An 18,931-nucleotide genomic window follows, 5' to 3' on the forward strand; every position below is an offset into this window, starting at 1 on the left:
GTTGCTATACCGGAACAGGCGGAAAAACACTTAGAACATACCCGAGATCAAAATAGCACCGACTCGTCCCCTTCATCGCGAGTTTCATCTGTGCGCGCTCTGCTTTCTTCAGTGCCTTTGCAGCCGCTTTCGACGACATGTTGATATACTTACGACTCCCTATAGGAGCTTGCTGTTGTAATAATTTCTCTGAACAGGGATGAGTTCGAATACTACTGTATATATTGTAGAATACTGTAAAAGCTGTATGTATTTTATTCTCACAGAGCTTTCTTTATTATGAATACACAAACAATAAACAAAAACACACGCGCGAGACATTCTACTCTATTGTAAATATTTTTCGTTTTAGTGCTCAACTCGCTGCGCCTTTTTTTCTTCTTTTTATATATTTTTCTAATAAAAATATCAAAAAGAGCACAATTCACAATCCGCATGGAACCGTAGCCTTCAGAGTCTCTCAGATACTTTGTAACGTATAAAATCAATACGGTATATGTTTACTACTAACGTTTACTTTAGTTTGGATCTGTATGACTGTGCGCTGTGGGCGCAATATTTGAATTCAGAGGTGTACTGGTGCAGTACATTAGAGCTGTCCATGACCCTCGCTACTACTTTTAGAGAGAAGCCCTTGAGCAATCTCATATTGTCCTATTATAGTCTCTTGTACTAGGTCAGACCCTCTCTTACGTTCTATCGTTTAAAAAATTGGTCTTTGTAAGTTTCCGTTAAACGCATACACTGAATTACTATAACGCAATGAGGTCAAATAACCTTAGCGAATGACTCATACAAAAAATACATATGAGTGAATATTGTCGTGACACTTACAATAGAACACTGGACAAAAATCATTGTACAAGAAGAGAGAGTGGACATGACTGCTTCACGTTTCACTATTTGAAAAAATACTGTACAAAGTATACGAGTAACTACTGCTGAGCTACACAGACTCGCGCAACCTAGGTCATCACACAGTAGCGTTAGATATTGATTTATACTGATTCAAGATGCTTCGTCACCTCGCCTCTGCGCTCAGCCGTAGAATACCGGCGCAAAGCAATCAGAAGCTCAGCGCTTTCGGCAGTCTACTGAGTAAACGTTCCAAGAGTACACTAGCCAACACAACCGTCGATGTTCACAGTGTGTTGCCTGCGTCTCTATTGAGCAGTGCTAAAGCTACTGGACAGCTTCTCAGTTCTAAGCATGCCTATAGCACTGAGGCATTGGTAGCCGACGAGGATATCGAACATCAGGCCGAAACTAAAATAACGACAATCAGTACAGGTATCGTATTCTTCACACAGAGCGTGCAGGGAAAGACTTTCACGTGCATTGTAAAACATAGATAGTAATATATATACTTTTTTTTTGTATATATAGATATTTTGCCGGATTCTTTTATATATATATATGTATATGTATATATATGTATATATATATACATATAAATATATCGTATGATTCTTATATATATATATGATATATATATATATATATATATATATATATATATATATATATATATATATGATATATATATATATATTGTGTGTGTGTGTGTATGTTGTGCGATATGTGTCTGGGTGGGGTGGTTATGTATACGTGTACATGTATAATATATATATATATATATTTAAATTTACATATCTTGTAGTTATGTATATATGTATGTATATTCTATTCTTATGATTATATATTTTTACATATATGTGTGGTATATATGTATGTACGTATAAATGAATATATGTATATATATATATATATATACATATATATATATATATATACGTGTGTTTGTTTTTGTATTCATAAAATAACTGTATACGTATATCATTATTTATGTATATGTATGTATTGGTATACATATGTATGTATATGTACATAAATTTTAAATATATATGTGTATTTCTGAATATAAATATATATATATATATTGGTGTGTATGTGTGTTTGTTTCGTGTCTGTATGCATCTATGTATGTACATATAGTATCGCAACATATAGTATCGCAACATTCAAATCGTATTTTATCCACCATACGTCCAGCGGTAGGTATGATTATGATCAAATATACTGAAGCTATTTGTAAATACAGTAGACCTATTAGTACGAATTTCTCCTGTGTCATGTCCAATGACTTTGAGGCCCGTGGTATCGCACTATGTGTACTTATCACCGTTGTCAACATCGTCGTAAAATAGTAGCTGGCAACCTGCCACCAGTTTTGTCATTACACAGTGGTTATCGATTGTCGCCTAGATGACGAATGGAACTACCGCGGCACAAGCGTTCAAGTGTAATCAACAATTGTATCCGTATTAGTTTTGTTTTCATAATCCTGTGCCCAAATAGCATAGCGCTCAATATATTTCTCACCTACCCGGATACACCTTTCTGTCAGAACTTGCTCAATGTCGCATTTTCCTGGAATGTAGGTTTGAGAGTGGCAACCGAGTGCACCGGTGGCGAAACAGTTACTGTGAGTTTGTGGATCGATGCAGGCTCGCGGTTTGAGACACCCGAAACGAATGGCACGGCTCATTTCCTCGAGCATATGGCGTTTAAAGGCACCTCCTCGCGCACACAGAATGGTCTGGAGATTGAAATAGAGAACATGGGCGGACACCTGAACGCCTACACATCGAGAGAAACTACCGTGTACTACGCCAAGGTACCTATTGTCGGCACCCGTTTAGTGACACCCCGATTCTAGTACTGCACTGTGGATTGTGTGCGCGTTCGTATCCGCGTGTTCAGGCTTTAATGTGAACACACCCGAAGACTGTTCTATCATGCGAATCTCGTGCGCATCTGGATGGTTGGCAAAGATTGTTTTGTGCGACGCCAAATCAGAAATGATGACACGCGTTGTATAGCGTAGTACTCGGTGACTTGCATCTTGCGCTTCGTGCACGTTCCCGACAGATAGTCTGTATGGATTCGAGCGCTAGCTATTGGGCACAATAGATATATACCCGTCGGGCTCGGTGGATAACATCAGAGCCACACGCGACTGTCTATGGGCAATACGTACTAACCGATTTATACCCAAACACGTGCAGGTGCAAAAGCAAGATGTTGAGAAGGCCATGAATATTCTGGCGGATATTCTGCAGCAGTCGACTCTGCCGCCAAATCAGATTGAACGTGAGCGAAGCGTTATTCTGCGTGAAATGGAGGAGGTGTGTGGCTCATTGCATAGCATTTCGCCTTACACATTTGGACGATGTTTGATGTTTCCCCATTATCTCTGACTCCCTGCTAGCTGTGGGGGTATCGTGATCATATTTATATACTGAAGGGCAAGGTTTGACTAGTATCAATCAACATAAACTGGTTTACTCACGTGTATATATCTCCTATTTCAGGTCAACAGCAATATGGAGGAAGTGGTGTTCGATCATTTACACGAGACCGCATTCGGCGATTCTCCGCTCGCTGCCACTATTCTCGGGCCGGTACAGAACATTCAATCAATCACTCGCACAATGCTCAAGGACTATATCACCAAGAATTATGTTGCACCCCGTATCGCTCTGGTGGCTGTCGGAGGTTTGTTTACTACATAAGTATTTATTTATGTTAGGAGAATGTCTAGATCATGGTTAGTTTATGGGTGACTACATATTGCTACCTTTTCTATGTCTATTTTGACATGGGTTTGAAGTTTGTGTAATATAGTCACTGGATTAAGTCGTGTTCAGTATTTGGGCAAGGTCTACAATTAATCGTTTCGGGTTGAATTTGCATGATTGAATTACGTTAAGGCTGAGATGAGTGTGATTTCCACTGACGATCATCATCAGATATCGCCTGAATGAGTGGTAGAATGGTAGTAGCACCAGCTGTCATATTTAAAGTACACTATAATATAGTTGATCTTTGGCTATTTTTATGGTATTGTCGTTGCGCTTTATAAGTTGGTGGACCTATTGATGTCATCGTAATTTGAGAGCTATAGTATATTTGCGCTAGCCATCGCTATTGATGAGCCGTGCCAATGGCGCACAAGCGGATAGTCAACCCTAGGGATGACCATGTGGTCTTGTTTATCTCGTGTGAAATATATCGCAAACCAGGTTTCTTTTGCTCATATATTGCACTTCCGTCATTAGGTGTCGACCATGCTGATATCGTTGCACAAGCTGAACGTCAATTGACTGTTTTCCCCCGGGACGACAATGTGGTGAAATTGACGAAGCCCAAATTTTTAAGTAGGGACATGCACACAATCGATGACAAGCAAGATCTAGCGCATGTTGGTATCGGATTCGAAGGTATATAGATTTTTCGTTTCTAGTACCTTCCCGTGTCGCAGCAGCTTTTGTCGTATTTCAGGTGTCTACTTGTTACTTGACCGCCTTTGCACTTCTCTCAGTATGTAGGCGCGACACATATTGTCGCTTGAACTCATGCGCTACTCTCTCGATTGCCACGGTGAAGGCCTTTTTATTTCATCCGTAGAACGCCGTATGCACTCTGGTTGCTTATGTGACAGGAATCGGTCTCAAATTTTATTTTTTGTTTCAGGTTCTGCGTGGTCAAATCCCGACTTTTTCGAACTTATGATCGCCGCCACTATCGTTGGTAATTGGAATAGGTACGTAAAGTGGGTAATTGAAAGTACAATTATAGTTCATAGCTGTGTTGTCCTATCGCACTTGGAGGAGTACATCGTCGCCCTGATTGTTCGAGCTTTCTATTTCGTTAAGCTTCTACACCGAGCTCACAGTACGAAAACAGATGAACGATCCGTTCTGGTAGTTCTGCTTTCAACGTTTAAACGCTTCCGCCGCGCTGTATATGTCTTCGACTGTGATTTCTCGTGCGTGCCTAACTCACATGTTTGGCCCTGTCGTTCGCCCCAACTTGCAGAGCCTTCGGCCATGGAGCCAACGTGACATCCCAACTCGCGAAGAACCTGGGCACTCGTGGACTAGCCCATTCATACATGGCCTTCCACACCTGCTACAACGACACTGGACTGTGGGGCGTGTACATAACCGCAGACAGAGACACCCTCCCCCAAGCGGTGGTCGAGGTACAGCGGGAAGTTGTGCGCCTGTGCGAAGAGGTGACGGAAGAGGAGGTGGAGGCCGCTAAGCTCAAGGTGTGTGGTGCATAGGACATCGCTTGTGTGCGTATTATGTGGTTCAGGGTCCTCTCAGCTTACAATAGCACTTTACTAGGCACAAAGACAAATGTTATGTCTACCTTCTTGTCTGTAGGGGCAATATGATATTTTACCATCTATTATGGCTCTGTCGTCGTCGTACACGCGCACGCACGTGTATGAACCATGTGCAACATACACTAACGGACACGGATGCGGTTATTGAGAACCAGTCTGCAAACGAGTCGCTTAGCTGAGGTGTATACCGTGTCGAGTGCATAGCAGCAGCTGTGCTTGATGATTTCCCGCTGAGCTTCATGGTAGCTGGTGGTATCGTCTGTTTTCAGTGAGCACCATGCCAATATTCGCTATGTCTCTATCGTGTCGTTGTGGCTAGAGCTACTTTGATTGTCGTTCGTCTACACGAGCCTGTCGCGTATGCGAACGTTAAAAATCTATCTTCAGGGTGATGTTGGCAACTGAGTTCCGCATGCTCGCAAAAAGTAGGCAGTCGTGGCATACAATCATGAGCATACATTAGTTAAATAATACTAATGCACCGTGTTTGACATTCGTGCAGTACAAAACGCAAACGCTCATGTCCTTGGAGAACACCACTGCCATAAGCGAAGAGATTGGGCGGCAATTGCTGTCACTCGGTCGACGCATGACTCCTGCAGAGACTGTCGCGCGGATAGGAGCCGTAACTGCCCAGAGCGTGAAGGAGGTAAGTACATGTAACGTATATTAGTATAGAATATTTGTATAGAATATTTGAATGTTTTATGCGAATAGGAGAGCGTATAGGAGCTAAGTATATTTAACGTATATTTGTATAATAATAAAATTGCATGATTCATACGAATAGTAGAGCGCGAAAGAGGTATATGCAACATATATCTGTAAAAAGTATTGAATGTTTTATTTCCTAAGCCGCTGTACATGCTGTATACTTATACCAGTAAGTGTCGTCGTGCTGTATACACGTATAAATGGGTATGTACGGGATGGTATATCCGTGTTATAGCTATGAACGTGGTAGGATATACGTGCTTATAGTATGAACGTGGTGGTTTACACGTGCAAATAAACATAGGAGTATATACGTACTTATAGTATGAACGTGATAATATATACGTGCTAGTCGTATGAACATGATGGGTGCACACGTGCTCATAGTATGAATGTGATGTACGCGTGCTGTTAAGTGTGTGACCCATGCTACTCTGTATCTGACACTGATACTTAATTGATTTCGTTGTTTGGCAGGCAATGCACAAGTATGTGTATGAGAAGGATCCGGCTGTTGTTGGAATCGGGCAAGTCCACTACCTTCCCAAAGCATCAAGCTTAAGAGCTTCGCCTTCCTTCCTGCCGCCGGCGGTATAGACGGACCTGGCTACTAATTTACTTACCAAGTTCCTGCAGCAGCAACTGTTTTTGGATTATTGAGCTTTTGTGATTAGGCCTTTATGGTTAAGCAAGGGTGCAATGGCCGGGGACGAGACGAAAATGGAAACGTCACACATTGACTTTTTTATCCCATGAGTACTTTGTTGCGACACAGACGATATCCGCTCACGTAACTGTGGAAGGGTATACAACCCCTTAGCAGAGGTGCGTATCGTGAAGTAGTGGGATGGCTAGTAGGAATTTTGAAAGTAGTGTTATCCGATCGTAGTAGAAGCGGGTATCGTACCTCAGTGCAAATCTTATGCCGCGAGTAGCGTGCAGTTAAACGCCTTTCATGAAATAAGGAAGAAGTGACGGACAACTCTATTTGTCGCATAGAAGTGATCGCAACTGATTAGCGCTGTCATTAACGATAATGTACACTACTATTAGTAATGTATGGCAAGGCATATTAATAAACTTTGCAACACAGAACTCAATGCGAGTGTAGCTCTCCTCGAAGCTGATGTGAAAAGAGTATTGCGCCACAATGAGGATTATCACAAGGCTTCTCAGGTTGGACTTGAGGTTATACCTGGACAGCCATGTTGCGTGGCAGTGGACACTCATGATGCACATTCGAGGTCAATTTTATTATTATTCGCATGCCCCCTGGATAAGGGTCTGCGCTAAATTTACGATTCAAATGCGACGGAAACCTGATTTTCGCTCAAGACTAAATCTAGAGGGCTATGCACTTCGTGGACTGTTCTTGTAGTGCCCGACGACTGTAATGCCTTGCGGTGTCATGGTGACTTAGTTTCTGTGCGTGTGAAGGTGTTCCTTGCCTCGTATGAGTTCCGATAGGTGGTATTTGACCACACTCGCGTTCTGTTCAGTTTTCGAGACGCACTTAAACATTTTGACGTTATATATTCTCATGTGGCAGGTTGCTTCTGTTAAAGAATAGGCAACGCAAATACTACGAAAGTATCAACCGGATTCTCTTTCTATATTCATTAGTGCTAGCTAAATATCATTTTATTATTGTCGTGTTCAGATAAAACCACAACTTCTAATTTCGTTTGTGTTTCTTGCTCATAACAGCCTTGAAAGTGCCGGCAGCCTTATTTGTGTGGCGTTTGTTAATGTTCTTCTTATCAAGTGCCACATATGCGAAAGGCTCGAATTTGTTGCCCTTTCTGCGCATATCTCCCGACGCTTTCTGTTGTTGAAACCAAAACAAATCAATTTGAGTACACAATAATTGCCGCATGCAAATTCTATAAAGACTTCCTAAACAACAACAAACAAGTACCTTATCATGATATATATTCAAAAGTCTCAAACCACCTTACCTTTGATCCGTATTGCTGACCCTCGGTATCGTTCTTGCCAGCGTTGTGCTTGGCACCGCCTCGCTTACTTCGGTTCCAATCCTTCTTGTCTTCGTCATCTTGATCACCACTCATGTCGAACGTGTTATCTCTGTTGCGCTTCTGTCCCTTGATCCTCTTGGTGTCTTGTATCTCCATCGCGTTATCACTGTCGCCTGTAGTATATTACAATTAAGGACATTAGAAAGAATGTCGTACACGTCTACGTGCCACTATGATCACAAATCATCTGACTTCACACAACCATAATCAAACAAGGATCATAAATGTGAAGTTTATTCACAATGCTCCGCTGGAATGATTCTGATCTTCGAGAAAAACATAGGGCAAATTAGTTATCAAACTGAGCGAGATATTAGCGAATTTTTGCAACACATAACCCTTGAGTGCGGCTTGTGATTTTTTCTTAGCAATGCAAGAGACTAGTCTGCAAGAAAAATCAACAATATATACATAAGAGATGTACTATAAGTCCGAAGCATCCATACCAGAGAACTCACAGTTTGACTCAGATACACACACATAAACAAGCCAACATACTTCTCCATACTAACGCACACAGAATCCACATACCATCTTCTTCGTCTCCGTTCTCAGCCTCGGGATCCTCCACGAGCATCTTGCCATCGGCATCGTACTCACTCCAGTGTGCCTTCTGTCGTCTGCCCATGCGTGCGGGGTCGGTAGTTACCATTCGGTTTACGGCCGACGCATCTAAGAAGTCCAGCACATCTTCGCTCTCGCCATCAGCTGTGTCGCCCTTCAACCACGTGGCGCCTGCAGCAGATAGAGCGGGTCATAGCATGACATTGGTAAATACAATTCTCGGAATTGCTAATGGGAACTATCATATTCAGAAGTATAGTATGCATACTGGTCGCGACCACAATAAGTGCACAGTGGAGGAAGTGATGCGCACTACGGCTTACAGAGAAGAACGTACGCGAGAAGTTATCGTCAGGCAATACATGATCACAACTATCGTTCGACATAACATCCCGTAAATGTGTCGGTCGCATTTCTGCACATGTGCACAGTTTTAAATATAACGAATACAAAAATGCAATGCTCATCTATTGTGGTTTTCTTGTTTGACCCTTGTATTCCACTTTCAATAGCAACTGTCGCATGCTTATCCATACCTTCGGCTTCTTTCTTGGCAGTCTTTGCGTTGCCATCGTCTTCAGCATCGCTATCATCACTATCGGCTCCGTACAGGATGTCTTCGAAGGACTGTGCCTTGGTCTTAGCGGCACCCACTGGTGCGCCCAAGGGGTTCTTGCTTTCAGCGTATTCCCTCCTGGCATCCTTCTCTTCTCGTTGTTTGCGCAAATCCTGATAGTGAGGCGATCGAACAAACCTTAGTACGAGCAATCACAACTGGTGTCGTAGCTGGCATAATCTTTGGTGTCGCGCAGAGTGGGCGAGACCGTGATACTCTATTCAGATATGCCAACTACGAAACTAACAAGTGGTTTACAGGCGGTGCTAAACACGGAGTTGGTATGCATGTACTCAACGACCCACATAGATAGAGAAAAAAATACCTGTTCCTTCCTCTTTCGGATATTCGCCACGAGTTTTCTATCCTTCTCAGGCATCATATTTGTAATCTCATCCAGTCCGTATTTTCTAATCAGCCTCTCTAGCAAGAACCGGATTTTCATCTTGAAGTGCTGTTTCTGGTCATCGGGCCAACCCATAAGTGTATCCAGAAGGGTTGGTAAGTATTGGCCCAGCACCTGGGGTGACACACATACTATGCAGATCTTGAAGAACGCCAGCATGGACTTCGCGATCTCACGGTTCTTGGTCTTGAGCATCATGAGCATGGTTTGCAGTAGCTCGTCACGCTTGGCGGGCGCCAGTTGGGTCGAGAACTCGAAAAATAGTCGTCTGTGGTGTGTGTGAAGAGAATAAATATCAACATCGATGCGTCGCAAAAAAAAAAGGTGGGTTTGCAATGAAGATCACGATTTAGTGATACTAAAACAACTTGAGTGGATACCTCCAAAGAACAGCTTGTTGTGTAACAGCGTGTAATAACGTAAAGTATAAAATCGGTTCTGATGGGTTCATTATCTGACCACGCAGGCCCAACTACAGTCTAGGTATATAAGCCCAACAACAGCCTGTTTATATGCATGTCGCCAGCACAACGAATGAATAAGCTCGCTTACATACCCCAATGACATCACAGAAGCACTGATCATGTGTGGTGTAGTTCCGCCCAAACCAGCCACTATCATGAGTATAAGCTCGTCCAGACTGGCCGGCACTCGCTCGCCCATAGGGTTTACAAACGTGGCCTGAGCCTCCCCAGCACGGATCATAGCCGTTCCCATGGTAACCAGCAACCTGTAAGCCAGTTCACGGGTCTTCTCATTGACTTCCTTGGTGGACAAGATGGCTTCGGTCACAGCCGCAGGAATGATTTCGAGTTCTGATGCGCCGTGCATGACAGGCGATGCTTGGTCTACAAGCAGCGACAATATGCGCAGACGTTGCTTCTTGGCGGCTCCAGCCACCGCGAGATACGATCCCGAAAGAGCTTCCCTGTGTAATCAAATGTAGTAGAGAACAAAACTTATTAGTTACTTAAGTATGACTTAAGTATGCGAAGGCGCACTAGAACCCTTTCTTTGACTATAGGCTGTAGTCGCATCACCATAGTCAAGGTACCACTCATGCCGTGCAACACGTTCGCAATAACTGCAGCGCGCAAAAACGCCACACATACCTCAAATCGGCACGGTGTACGGCGGCAAACTCCTGGTGCGGCGTTTTCGGTGCATTGGGGTCCCAGACGGCACACAGCGACTGATACGACAGCTTCTGTAGCGTAGGGTCTCTGTCCAGCAACTGCGGACACAGTACTTTGTAGTACAGACCCAGCGAGTCCGCGTTGAGGTAGTTCAACAGCGCGAATGCGAGGTTCATCATGGTGTGCATCTGTGCGGTTTGCTCGACTGTGCGTCGTGTGGTGTCGTTGTTGGTGTCCATAGAATCGGGTGTGGCGGCGCTGCTCTGCAGCAACTTCTTCATCACATTCGCGAAGAAGGTATTGACGAGTTGGGGGTCGGCGATGGCGGCGTATCGCTCCAGACACTTGAGAACGGATGCCTGTGCGAGTGAGACATACGTGTAAGTATACCAACGATACGTGTAGCACGTGTAGATGGCTGTGTTTAAGGGTACAAGAAACAATGACTCGTATACATTAATAATTCATGTGTATATACCGCTTGCTGGCAGAAATCCTAGGTGCAGATGACCGCCACGGACTGTGTGCATACATGGTGCGATACATCGTGACGTGATGGGGCCACTATACACAGAAATCATACACCAACGATGTACCATTCGGGCGCTGTTCTGCACGCTGAGATTTAATCACGAAGAATTATTCTAAAACCCTTCAACGGTAACTGTCGGATATGGTACAGAAGCGCAGTAAAACTCCTCCAACTCCCACGCCTCGTGTCTAGTACCACAAAATACAAGGTCACTTTCTTGCACATTAAGCAAGTAAGGCCTAAACCTGTATGCAAAATAGCGACAAAATGACAAGGAGCCTACAATGTACTATACCTTCATCTCCTGGGAAGCGCTTTCGGCGTATGCATTGAACAGCAGTGGCAAGAAGTTCTTCGCAAACTTGGCCACGGCAGCTCTGTCGGTCGCATGTGGATCAGCTTCTCCTTCTACTAGTCCTACAACACCCACTCTCAGGCTCTTTTTTGACATGCACGTGGTCTCGATAATTGTACGTAGACCGTCACACACAAGTACTCTGTGAGATAGAGTGCAAATGACGAATAGGTAGGGTACGTTAGCAAAAGATATTCGTTCAGTGACCAAAGGAATAGATGGGAAACGCAGCAAATCGTCCGCTAATAATTGAGCAAGAAAAATAACAGCATGCGATTGAGGTCTCAAGTCGTTAGCAGAAATCAGCATATGCGTTGTTAAGTGTGCGAAAATCCGTGACATACAGACCTAACATACGACACCTCAACACTAGAGTATCATCCACTGCCACAACCCTAAGACTGCGACACAGCACAAGCCCAACTCAACAAATACTATCCCACTATCATTCTATCGCCTGTCGAAATAGTACGCGCTAAGTCAATTGCTTACCGGAGATCGGGCCTCTGTCTGATCACCTCTCCCAGCGTACGCGCCATCAACGGGAACGATGAACACACATCCGTTGGACGTGTGCAGAACCCTGTGAACAGACTCCATATCTGCCGGTGGATCTTGTGGTAGGTAGCTGCCTGCTCCGCGTGTCCCGACTTCTCCTTCAGTTGCTCGGCCATCACGCCCATGTCCGTTGCCAGCGGGAGCATTGTTGTGGCAAAGTACGCCTTGTGATTGTTGGGCCACAATATATAGTTAGTGGCATGAAGAAGAGAGAGATATGTGCTTGATTTTCACAGAACCAAATTTCAAATCTTATGCACTTAAAGAAGCATGGATTCTCAACCAACTGTACAGCTGCTGGGAACTGTAGTACGGCAATATGGAAGTCGAGTGTAAGTGCTGAAAAGGACGCTGGCGATGATGACCCCTCAGAATGAGGCGACAATGCGTAAGATAGTGCGAACATTCCATTCTATAGATAGCCCAGCTACAACACAAGCTCAAAGCATACAATCTAAACAACTATTGGAACATACCAATTCAGTACGCTCTACATTGCCATTGATAGCAACCAGCAGCCAAGCCCACGGGAACTCGTCCGTGGCCACACTCGCATCGATATTCAATGGGCGCACAGTAAACAGCGCCTCTGGTCCAATGGCCTTGCAGGCTTTACCTACCATCGCCATCATGGATTGGCGGGCGTGGAACTCGGGGGTGGCGTATAGCTGTACTGCAGCGCTGAACACCTGGTGGAAGAGAGACATGGATGGAATACGAACACATATATGAGTCTAAGGACGGAACAAATACAACGGAGATATGGCAGACAGGCGGAATGTCCCGACTGCCGAATGAGTCGTCTTCAGAAAACAGCCGGTGCACCTTCATATCGTACGTGTGCGCTGCAATGATTGTACGCGACATATTGGTAGCATGCTATCAATGCGAATACAATGAAAAGCGATCGAGAAAACATACTCCGTCCATAACAGGCGTCGCACTCTTGCCCATGGACTCGTAAGTGCAGCCGATCACATCCAAGACCAGGTTCCACACTCGAGCGCATTTGAACCCCAGCATCTCCTTCAGTTGCGATGCAAACATCTGCGCCATCTCGTGCCTGCGCGCCGAATTGATACTCACATCAACGTTCATATCCATATCCTCTGTGTCATTGCGATCAACGCTATCACCCTCGCCATTGCTGGCATTCTTGGCTGGTTTGCACACGTGTGCGATGAGCTCATTGACACACTTCGTTGCGATATTCCAGGTACTGGAGTTATCGGCCGAGAGCGGCTCAGCGAGAAGTGTGCTGATTTGTGGGACTAGAGACAGGCCAATCTCTTCGTTCAACTGCATGATGACTATGGCAGCACGTGTGAGGATATTCAACCTGCAGATAAAGTGTGAAATCACAAACGTTGGCCGATGAGTGGACTCGAACTGTGTACAATCTGATCGGAGTGATGCTATTTATATACCGGACAGGATAGCACCTAATAACCATTGTAAAGCTCCAAATCACGAACGTGGCATGAATTGACTCGGACATAGCATTTGCCACTGCATACTGCAGCTGATGTATTGGCGTTGAATATAGCACCCCGTTGGTATACAACCTACATTCACATTGAATCCGCCTCCACAACAGGGTCGGTCACCGGAAGTCAGCTCAATGAACCATTCTGAACTAGTTTGTACACGTCTTCAAACGCTCATCACCTACACTACAACAGATACTACAGTACTGACTATGCTATATTTAACGACGGACTTACCAGGAAGAATAGAGCTCCACATCGTTGACATTAGGTTTGTACTCAAACAGCGCAAGCACGAGCTGACGACCAAGTTCAGGGCTGATAGTGGAGTCTGTACCCGCTGCGAACAGGGCTTGGAACGCTTGGAAGCAGAGCTGCATGTAAATTCCGGGTATGCTGGTTAGTGTCAATTCTAAAGTGAACAACCACTTTGGGCTTCAATTTCAAACGGTGAATTTGCCCCATTGAAACACCCCACTACTACAAGACAGAGGGAGCATGATTTTGCGTATGAAGTGCACGTGTACATCCACACTATTTGTTGGCCGAACAACAAGTGACTCCGAACACCATGGTCAAACGTTTTTAAACACGCTGGCAACAGCCCATCGCTTCGGATAACAAACATGCATAGCCTGACACATTATACGAGCCTTTGCACATGCAATACATCTCACCTGATTAGCCTGTGCTTGGCCACTTTGGAGCACCCGGAGGACAGCCTCACATGTTGATTTGACGGATTGCGCTGGCAGGTACGAGATGACGCGCACCAGGAGTGATAAGGTGTGGATGGTGGTGGTCGAGTCCTTCTCGGTAACGCTCTCGAGTAGCCGTGTCTTAAGCACGTTGGCGGTGTCCTGAAGCGTAATGGCAGCATATTGAGTATTATTTCTTCAGTTATGTTCACCTATTACGACCTCGATAAGTGTGGCGTGCAGATGTCCAGCAGATGTACCAACGAAATTGAATACACGAACGATCGTATATGACGGCCGCATACGCACAGCCAAACGGAATTTGTTTGCTGTGATACCGTTTACAACCCGATCAGAACGATAATTAAATCGATCAAACAGATAAGCCCGCATCTAATTCACACCTACATCATATAGTCACTCCTTTGCGCAGACACATACGATACCAAACATACCTGTGCAGAGGGGTGTGTCTGTAATGGGAATGGCGGGTTCTTGAGGATACGCGCGCAGGTGTCCACAGCTCTGTGTCTAATCTTTGGCCGAGGATCGGCGGTGGTTTGTAACAGCAAATTGAACATCTTGCCCGTGGCCGGTTCAGACCACACAGACGGCTCCTGGGCCACCAGAAGCACACCCAGAGACTCAACCAGTGCCTTGTTCATGGACGTGGTGCCCGTGGTAGTGTGCAGGTGTAGGCACGACGCCATAACATCGGCGGATTGGAAGAAACTGGATCTCTGCACATTGACAGGAACGCTGTGTGGCAGGTAGGTAGGACAGGATTTTAGACGGTTGATGAGCCGGAGGACAAGCAGCATCTACAGTTAGTGTTTGCGGAATCTTTAACACGGTATACTTTGAGACATGATTATTATATAATACACATGGCCTACAGCCACATAGACAACGTACTTTAGGGACTTAGAGAAACTGCACCATACACCTACGAATAGCTGGGTGTCATATCGATATCGACTTACATCGGGAGTACGAGCGAAACCAGGTAGCACACAGCGGCCAGAGCGCTGATTGCCTCTTCGTTGGCTTTGTGCTGGTCCATTAGCGTCATCTGCAGCAGCAAAAGCAGGGTCGTGGTAAGAAGAACATCATCTATAAAATAAACTGCAGTTGTACATCGACGCCTTCACGAAACCATTAACAGCGGCACGCGCCTCCATGACTTAATGTGTCGGAGTGGAAGGAAGATTGCAATATGAGTGCCTTGGCAAGCATGACCATTTGACCCAACTCTATCGCCACAGTACTCACCTTTTCCAAACTAAGTACTCCAGGCACAACAAAAATCGTATTCGCCCTCCACGCCCTACCATACGTACGCCCAAACGCCACGATTCTTAACTCAATAGACTTTAATACAGCTGCAATACAATCAACATGGCATTATAACCAGTTGTTAGTATAATACGTTAGCATGACAACTCAACAAGCCACACCTCAGACCCCTCCATACATACAAACACACACACGCCATGCTACCGCCTAATTTTGAATACCAAATTAGCACAAAACTCATTACTATAGTTCCGTGACCTACTCAAAACATGCGAGACCAAGTCACTCCCACCATCAAGTTACCAACTCTATAATATATATATACACCAAAGTCACAATTGAGGATGAGTTATAATTATATATATCTAAAGCAGAACAATATTCTACTATGTGTGTAACATGCATGTAAATCTCCCCACATTGTAGACTATACTATAACCAGCTGTAAGAGGCGAACACGGATGCAGTGCTTATATAGGATTGATGAACATATCACATGGCTAGGCTACGGACAATAGACTTACAATACTAGTTGCTATTAAAAGACGTGTTAGTGGATGAGCTTGATATGACCCAGCGTTTGAATTATGTTAAAATAATGCTGATGGTTGTCATGGTATGGCAAAATGTATACACCTTGGATTCCCCCGTACACCTTTGTGATAGCTCAAGGAATTCAACAAATGCGACACACATGCCTAATTAAGTAACAATATCTTCAACTTTGAAAACGAAACGCCGCGACAAAATATACTTCGCATCATTACAGAGAAATGCTTACTCGTATACACATGTAAGCACCCAAGATTGAGAATTGATTTCACATTTGCAGACAAACACTAGTAGGATAAATATATGCGTCCGCAAATACTCGATCTTTCACTGGACTATTCGTAATAGTTATAACCGCTGCAAGTACACACGCGCAACTTGGAATAAAATCCGGAAGAAAGTTCGAGAATGAAAATATATAAATATACACATTAACATATTTGTACAATGATGTTTTCTGAGTAAATCGGTAAAATGATAAGCACTCTTTCTACACGTGAAATATATCTGACCAAAACGTGATTTATCAACGATACTCGGTAGAGTAATTAGCTGATACAAGATACAGGATGCGTGCCATTATTTGGAACATGTTGACGTATACATGTGTGTAACTATAAAACCACGTATCTGTGAGTGCTGAGCTCAAACTTGGAACTAAACGTTATATTTGCATAAATATATATATATATATAAAATATGTATGAATGTATGTATATATACATATGTGTGTGTGTGTGTATATATATATACATATATATGTATGTATGTATTTATGTATGTATGTATGTATATATGTATGTATATATATATTCCACGCACATATATATAAATATATGTGCGTGTGTGTTTGCGTGTGTTTGTATATATATATATATATACACACGCGTGTGTAAGTGTGTTTATGTGCCTACATTTGTATATATGTATGGATATACATTATATATGTATGTAATATATGCATATAACTGTGTATATATGTGTATATTTGAGTACACGCGAGTATGTGCATGTATATGTGTATGTGTGTTTGCATGTGTATGTATGTACATGTACATACGTATACGTTGTGTATACGCTCATGTTTATGCATGACACTACGTATATGTAAACTTACATGTATATATACATGTACATGTAAATGTATATGTACATACTACATATTACATGACACGTGTTACATGTACATGTATGTGTGTATGTATATAGATAGGTGTATGTGTATGCATATGTTTATATACATGTGTATGTGTAGGTATTTATATATGTCTATTTATGTATATGTATATGCCTAAATGTATACATAAGTGTATGCATCAGTGTATGTACAAGTATATATATATATATGCATCGAGCACATCTATACAGCTATATGCTCGAGCAATTTCCTATTGCTCCCAACCCGAACGCAAAATGCTACTCCTCATATACAGTGGAAATCAGATACAAACATATTCTGCCGAATCGAGACATACCAGGGTACCATAGTAGGCAGTTTCCGTATGTTCTCCCCCTTCCTCGTTAATAGCCTCTTTGACACATTCTAGCACCGCGACTGCCTCTAGATGAGATTCTAACGGTGAATTAGCAAATCTGTTGACTTTTGCGAAAACGTCCTTCATAGTTTGGATACTCGACACATCATCGTCGCCCGCGCTCAATGTATCTAAGGTGTGCTTAGTCAGATTGGCCTCCGTTAATTTGGCTACTTTAGGTTGTGGATTCCATCGGAACTTCTCATTCTTAGCTTTGCTGTTGTCTTTGGCGCCCTGAGCTGTGCGTAGATGTTCAGGTATACGCAGTTTCTGGTTTGCTTTGGCCCTGTGTTTGTTGCCTACTGGATTGGATGCAGAAGATTGTCCTTTCCGCCATGCGGGACGTTTCTGCTTTACCATTATAGCGTACTCTTGGTTTCAACTGTATAAATGTATATATATCTATGTCTCTATATTAAAGTGTCGCTGCTTGTGCGTGGTTATCGTGTACGCGTACATACACCGTCTACAGTATACACTAGTCTATAGTCGATTTTTAATACACCCATACTTATATCCAGTTTATCTATTCATAATAGTGCACGTGTACTCCGAGCAACATTTATCAGGGGAGTCATCAGATTTTTCGGCTCGCAACCTCGGGCCCTCGGCCGGTCGCAGTGGTCATCCCAGGGCCCCAGGGCCCCAGTCACCTGTGTCCACAAACCCACACAACGCGTTATTCCGCGTGTACATGTCTTATTTCGCGTGTGTTGAACAAATGCCGAATACATCTATAAAAGGCTTCAAGAATATTGGCGGTTTCTTTTTATTTATTTGTGTATTTACAGTTTTAAATATTTGTGTTGCCGTTTGTACTATAAAGAGAGATTAAAAAACCCATGTCCTGTCATTGTCCTCGCGTAAATTTTGTCTATACTTCTTTAACACGTACGCGTCACGTACACAACGAAGCAAACGGCGAGTTTGGAACAAATATTTACAGTGACAAAACTAGAGTCAGTGTAATCATTCCCCTCCAGATTCTTTTAGAATACTTCAGGAGAACAATGGATATGGATGAAGAAGCAAAAAGGTTCTGCGACCTTTGTCACGTGGTGGTTGCCGGAGATGGTGAGTGTTGAAGTGAATTGTTTATACGAGAGTCTGTAAGATACACAATTACACAGTTATTTTTTTGAATGTATTTCGGACCTGGAGTGTTTTCGCGTATATAGGGACACATATACTTCGCCATATATATATATATATATATATATATATATATTGTGTGTGTGTGTNTATA

At 43.4% G+C, this 18,931-nt stretch overlaps 5 protein-coding genes across 5 annotated transcripts in view; 2 read left to right on the plus strand and 3 right to left on the minus strand.

The window, feature by feature from the left end:
- Positions 1-233, minus strand: part of SARC_06358 (hypothetical protein) — a 5,408-nt gene extending 5,175 nt beyond the window's left edge. The window contains exon 1 of the mRNA XM_014299735.1: positions 42-233. Within this exon, the coding sequence (XP_014155210.1) occupies positions 42-139 (98 nt within the window). The 5' untranslated portion in view covers positions 140-233. The remainder of the gene's footprint in view (positions 1-41) is intronic.
- A 615-nt stretch (positions 234-848) lies between these two features.
- Positions 849-7,102, plus strand: SARC_06359 (hypothetical protein). Its single transcript, XM_014299736.1, has 9 exons — positions 849-1,290; positions 2,442-2,677; positions 3,069-3,188; positions 3,375-3,558; positions 4,122-4,283; positions 4,537-4,606; positions 4,882-5,116; positions 5,700-5,846; positions 6,389-7,102. The coding sequence occupies exons 1-9, from the start codon at positions 1,014-1,016 to the stop codon at positions 6,506-6,508; spliced, it is 1,551 nt and encodes a 516-aa protein (XP_014155211.1). The 5' UTR covers positions 849-1,013; the 3' UTR covers positions 6,509-7,102.
- Positions 7,103-7,537: 435 nt separating this feature from the next.
- On the minus strand, positions 7,538-13,422 carry SARC_06360 (hypothetical protein; the record flags this gene model as incomplete). Its single annotated transcript, XM_014299737.1, has 11 exons — positions 7,538-7,736; positions 7,870-8,063; positions 8,482-8,685; positions 9,051-9,243; positions 9,456-9,804; positions 10,093-10,464; positions 10,649-11,031; positions 11,500-11,701; positions 12,052-12,281; positions 12,594-12,806; positions 13,039-13,422. The coding sequence occupies 11 exons, from the start codon at positions 13,420-13,422 to the stop codon at positions 7,587-7,589; spliced, it is 2,874 nt and encodes a 957-aa protein (XP_014155212.1). The 3' UTR covers positions 7,538-7,586.
- A 415-nt stretch (positions 13,423-13,837) lies between these two features.
- On the minus strand, positions 13,838-15,123 carry SARC_06361 (hypothetical protein; the record flags this gene model as incomplete). Its single annotated transcript, XM_014299738.1, has 3 exons — positions 13,838-13,978; positions 14,282-14,464; positions 14,758-15,123. 3 exons carry the CDS (start codon positions 15,121-15,123, stop codon positions 13,838-13,840), a joined length of 690 nt encoding a protein of 229 aa, XP_014155213.1.
- A 3,482-nt stretch (positions 15,124-18,605) lies between these two features.
- Positions 18,606-18,931, plus strand: part of SARC_06362 (hypothetical protein) — a 7,203-nt gene continuing 6,877 nt past the window's right edge. Inside the window, exon 1 of the mRNA XM_014299739.1 lies at positions 18,606-18,759. Coding sequence (XP_014155214.1) covers positions 18,696-18,759 — 64 coding nt within the window. The 5' untranslated portion in view covers positions 18,606-18,695. The remainder of the gene's footprint in view (positions 18,760-18,931) is intronic.

The sequence above is a fragment of the Sphaeroforma arctica genome, assembly GCF_001186125.1.
Source record: "Sphaeroforma arctica JP610 unplaced genomic scaffold supercont1.451, whole genome shotgun sequence".
Lineage (NCBI taxonomy): Eukaryota > Ichthyosporea > Ichthyophonida > Sphaeroforma > Sphaeroforma arctica.